The sequence below is a fragment of the Chrysochloris asiatica genome, unplaced genomic scaffold (assembly GCF_000296735.1).
Source record: "Chrysochloris asiatica unplaced genomic scaffold, ChrAsi1.0 scaffold00116, whole genome shotgun sequence".
NCBI lineage: Eukaryota > Metazoa > Chordata > Mammalia > Afrosoricida > Chrysochloridae > Chrysochloris > Chrysochloris asiatica.
The window spans coordinates 1,962,279-1,967,812 of record NW_006408634.1 but is presented as its reverse complement, the minus strand read 5'-3'; the positions used below and the strand labels follow the sequence as shown (position 1 = coordinate 1,967,812).

At 47.0% G+C, this 5,534-nt stretch overlaps 1 protein-coding gene across 1 annotated transcript in view; it reads right to left on the bottom strand.

Annotated features, from left to right (window-relative positions):
- The window catches only part of RDH13 (retinol dehydrogenase 13 (all-trans/9-cis)), an 18,788-nt gene that overhangs the window by 10,223 nt on the left and 3,031 nt on the right, over positions 1–5,534 (bottom strand). The window contains exons 2-3 of the mRNA XM_006868300.1: positions 5,028–5,146; positions 2,646–2,801 (exon numbers count right to left, since the gene is read on the bottom strand). Coding sequence (XP_006868362.1) covers positions 2,646–2,801; positions 5,028–5,146 — 275 coding nt within the window. The remainder of the gene's footprint in view (positions 1–2,645; positions 2,802–5,027; positions 5,147–5,534) is intronic.

The window sequence follows — 5,534 nt, the reverse complement described above, 5'->3', positions numbered from 1 at the left end:
TCCGGGGGAAGACTGATGCCGAGACACAAGGATCCGGGGGAAGACTGATGCCGAGACACAAGGATCCGGGGGAAGACTGATGCCGAGACACAAGGGCATCTCCAAGGCATGCTGGGCCTACAGATGCTGAAAGGAGACAGGGACCTTTCTCCAAAGCCAGCGGCGCTCCGACCTCGGACCTCTCACCTCCTAAACGCTGAGAGCATATGTTTCTGTTTGGTATTTCTGTGTGGCAGGACTAGAGAACCTAGACACCTTGAAACCCCTCCGAAGCACGTTTCTGCTCTGACACATGGACTCACCATGATTCAGAATCGACTCAACAGCACCGCACTGGGCAAATCCTCTGCAAAAGACTTCTGTACGGTTTTCAAAAAGCAAAAGATGTCACTTTGATGACAAAGATGTCGTGTTAGGAAGAGAAAAGGAAGACAGACTGTCTCAAAGATTGACAGAGAGCCTCGTGGATGTGAGAAAACAGAACTATAAAAGGATATTCGCAATAGCACTGTTTGTAGCAGCAAAACCCTGGAAGCAAGCCCATTGCCTGTTAATAGCAAACCCATGAAGTCAATCCGCCATATCCACACCCTGACGTTCCTGGAAAAAAGTCCTCTACCTTCTAATTCCACTCTCCACGCTCTTAATGAAGTTCCCTCGTAAAGCATACTCTATTTTATTTCACTTCACTTGATTGGGCTCTGCAGACATTTCGAGAGATCACGGTGGCTCCACAGAATGAGCAATGGACTGTGAACCACAAGGTCGGTGGTTCAAGTCCACCAGCCACTATGTGGGAGAACGATGAGGCTTTCTGTTCCCGTAAAGATTTATAGCCTCAGAAACATTATACGGGGTTGTTACGTGTCAAAACAAACTCCACGGCACATAGTCACCACTACAAATCAGAACCAAAACCATGGCTTAACACCAAGAAGAGATACTGCTGTTTTGTTTTTTACAAATTGAAAGTCTGTGCAAACCTGTGCTGAGCAAGTCTGTCGGCACCATTTTACCAAGTGTGTCCTCACTTCACGTGACTGTGTCACATTTTAATCACTCCCACAGATTTCACACTTTCCCATGATGCTGTTTGTTGTACACTTAACACACTACAGTATAGTGTAAACATAACTTTTTTCCTATGTCTTAAAAGTATTTAATTTTACTTGAGTTGGACAGGAGAGAAGCAACAGGAAACAGGAAAAAAAAAATGTTGGCTCGTAGATCAATCTTTCCTTTCTTAAAGAGCTACTGGCTGGTGACAGACTTCTCTGTGGTCCCCAAAAACAATGGTGAGGTGTATTAAGGGACTGGAATATTCAGTGGGGGAGACTATGGCTTACTTTCAGCAGAATCAATCATTTCTTGGGATGAAAGGGGGTGACCACCCTCCCTCAGTTCGTATTCTTACTTCATTAAGATGACCAGCACATACTCTGTTTTGAACCATAATTCTCCTCGTGTTAGTCTTCATTCCATATTTAAACAGATCCCATTCTATGTTTTGTTCTGTTGTGCGTAGGGTACCGACTCAATGGCATCTAACAACAACATTCTATGTTTAAGTCATATTTTATCCCCCAAAGTTTTGTTTGTTTTTCTGGAATGGCTTTATGAGACTATGGGCGAGCAACTCTTATATGCACCGGGAAACCTGACCTTACTATGATGCTCCCTTCATTGTGGTGACCTGAGACTAAGTACACAGTATCTCTAAGGGACGTCTGTCCAAGGTCACCAAGGTCAAGGATGGTATTAGCAGGGGGTCTGGAATGAACCCCACCCCCCACCCCTCGAGAAGGAACTTTCTGTTCCCATAAAGTAAACTTTTACGGGAACAGAAAGCCTCATCGTTCTGACACATAGTGGCTGGTGGACTTGAACCGCTGACCTTGTGATTTGCAGTCCAGTGCTCATTCTGTGGAGCCAGCGCAACCTCTCGAAATACCTGTAGAAAAGTGAGGTGCAGGCTAGCCCCATGCGGACAGCAGGCTACCATTTGTAGAAAAGCGTGAAGAGTGGTGGGCTAGAGGAATGCACATAGTTTACATTGTTTTTATTTAAAACATCTCCAAAGACGTTCTAGGAGACGCTGGAACCCTGAATACCTCTGAAGCAGCTGGGTGTAGCAGGATGACTATTTGCTGCGTACCCTTTCATACTTTCAGGTCACATCACCAGATTCCTACCTGAGAAGGAATGAGTCATTGAGAGAACAGGTGAGTCACTGATGTGGTAGAAGTGCTGAGAATACCAGCATAATCCTGGGACTGGCTGAAAGAAACAGCCCAGTAAAGAGAATAGGAGTTCCCTGGACTCCAGGTTGGGCCCTTCCACTTGGAGACGCCTACAACGAGCCAAAGAAATACTTCATAAGCCCCCCAAGGCTGTCCTGGTACTTCAAGAAAAAATCTATCAAAATAACCCATTTGCTATCCCAAAATGCACAGTCTCCCTAACATTCTGAGCTGACTTGTCTGCCTTGAATGTAACTCCTCCAGCAGATTCCCTCAGAAGGCACTTTTGATGGGACTTTTCTTTGAGGACCCCCTAACGAGACTAAGAGAGCTTGTCTGAAGCCATTCAGTGATCGCCAGGTGCCCAAGCCCCCGATCCTACATTCCCAGTGCTCCCCTTCCCACCTGCGATGATCTTCTTTGCGAACTCTCGGATGGACTTGAGGGAAGACAAGTCCAGGTGCCGGGCACTGACGCGATGATTGAGGGTCTCCCCACGAATGTCCTTTGCTGCTGCTTCACACTTCTCCATGTCTCGACAGGCCAGAATGATGTTGCCTCCTGGAAGCCCAGGACACGGAACATTAAAAGGCGAAAAAAAAACCCACAAAATTCACTCCTAAATATCTACTCGAGAGAAATGAAAACCTATTTCCGCACGAAAGCTGGCCCACCAGTGTTCATAGCAGCACTATAATCCCAAGATGAAGACCACCCAGATGTTCACTGACAGATGAATGGACCAGCATGCAATGGGTAATCCAAACCAAGCCTTCCCCCTGCCTTCGGGTCTGTTCCCACGCGTAATAACTCTGTAGGACTGAGCGGAACTGCCCCATGGGGTTTCTGAGATGTAATCTGTACCGGAACAGACTGTCACATCCTTCCCCGGGTGGGTATGAACCAGCGGCCTTCCCGTCAGCAGCCGAGCACTTAACCACTGTGCCACCAGGGGTCCTTCCAAGTGCAAACCACACCAAACCCACTGCCAGCAAGTCAATCCAGACCCGGCAAGGCAATACCGAACTACTCCACAAATTTCTGAAGCTGTAGATCTTTACAACAGCAGACTGCCTCGTCTTGGGCTGTTAACCACAAGGTCAGCAGTTCAAACCCACCAGTCGCTCCACTGGAGAAAGACGAAGCTGTCTGCTCCCATAAAGATTTACAGCCTTGGAAACCCTACGGAGCAGTTCCACTCTGTCCAGTGAAGCGGCTGGTGGTCTCAAACCACCAATCTTTTGAACTCAGTGGGAGCTTTAGCCATTGAGTCACCAGGGCTCATTGAACAAGGGGTAAAACACTGCCTTCAAGACTCATAACTCAGAACCTGTAGGGTTTCTGATGCTGTAAATCTTTATGGGAGCAAACTGCCTCATCTTTCTCCCAGAGAGGCTGGTGAGTATGAACTACCAGTCTTTCTGTTCTCAGCTGAGCACTTAAGCACTGCATCACCAGGGGTCTTACCTAGCAGTTCCCAAACCAAACTACAGAGAACCGTTGATTAGTTTCCAAGGTTGCGTGTCTTCACTGAAACTGTGTACTCCCTCAACTTTCTCTCACGGAGTTGCTGGTAGGTTCAAAACACCGACCTTTTGGAGTAGGTAGGAGCACTTTAACCAGTGCACAACCAGGGCCCTGTGAACCAAGGGTTGAAGCACTGTCTTCAAGACTCAATTCTGACCCACAGCGAGCCTATGAGAGCAGAGCAAAACTGCTCCATGGGGCCTCCGAGGCTGCAAATCTTTACGGGTACAGATAGCCTCAGCTTTCTCCAGAGGAGCATCTGGTGGGTTTGAACTACTGACCTTGTGGTTAGCAATCCAGTGCTTAACATGCTGTGACACTAGGCCTCCAAGTGGAGATCACTCATCCAGAGAAAGGAAGGTGGTGTTTATACATGCTACCAAGCGGATGAGTCTCTAAAGTTACACCGAATAAAAGAAGCCAGACCCGAAAGATCATGCTCAACATGATTCCGCTCCAATGAAATATCAATAAGGAACTCTACAGAAACAGGAAGTGGATGAATGGTTACCGAGGGCCCAGCAGCAAGAGTGGTGTGCTGTAGCTTTCTTCCAGGGTGATGAAAATATTCTGAAATGTGTTGGTGGTTGTATCTCTCTGTGAACATGCTAAAAGCCATGGGCATGCACAGAGCAAACTGTGCGCTGTGTGAATTACATTTTTTAAACAAAAGCTGTTGAAAAACAAATCTGAAGACAGAATAGGAAGCAGGGCTTGAACAGTAGACAGGGCTCAATAAATACTTCTTGGATGAATTAATAAGTGAATGGCCCCAGTGACTGGTCCAGGCTGTGTGCTCATGACCCAGAAAGAGCCAATCAGAGTCCTTCCCTGGAATCTTCTATACAAAGGCATCAGGAGGCAGAGGGGAGGTTCTCTCTTTCCACTGGAATTATTAAACTGGGACAACCTAAATCTAGACGAACCTGAAGTCAGGTCCTAACCTCTGACCTCTGACACTAACAAGGCCCCCAACTTGAACTAGGTCCAATGGAGGTAGGAAAGACTGAGGTCAATACCACAGGAGGGGAAAAAAAATTTAAAGCTTCCTCAGTTTCCTCTGAGGCCCTGAACCCTCCCTATCCATTCCAAGCACACAAGCTTTTTTGGCTTAAGGTAGCATTAGTTTGGTTTCTAACGCTTGCACCCCAAAGCACCAATGACTACAACATTTCCCAGGAAAGCAAACTCCCCCTGCCCACTCATGACCTCACACTAAAGTTCTGGGCAGCAAAAGCAGGCGGCCAGTGGGGACTTTACCTCTTTTAGCCAGTTCCAAGGCGGTGTGTTTCCCGATACCAGTGTTGGCACCTGTCACAATGACGGTTTTCCCAGGTATGGTGGCTTTGCTGGGACAGACCCCGCCACCGACATAGTCCCTAAATGTGAGAAATGGAACAGTCAGTTCTGTCTGTGTCTCTGGGATTGGATTAGGGCCAGGAAGAGGCCTAGCAATCTACCACTGGAAATCAGCCAATGAAAACCCTACAGACTGAGGTCAAATGAACTCTCAAAACAACTGCCCCGAGATACTCTTTAAACCTTAAACCAAAAATATTCCCTGAAGTCATCTTAAAACTGAACAATAATGGCCCAGAGTCAGAGACATAGCCACAGAGGACTAGAGTGGAGAGTGAAGTGTCCAGCTGATAAGAAGAGAGGGTATATGCACAAGAACACACACACTTGCAGATAATACCCACTTGACCTGGCTTCAATGACTGGATGATCAGAGCTCAACTAGAAGAAGAAAGAAGAGGAAAAAAA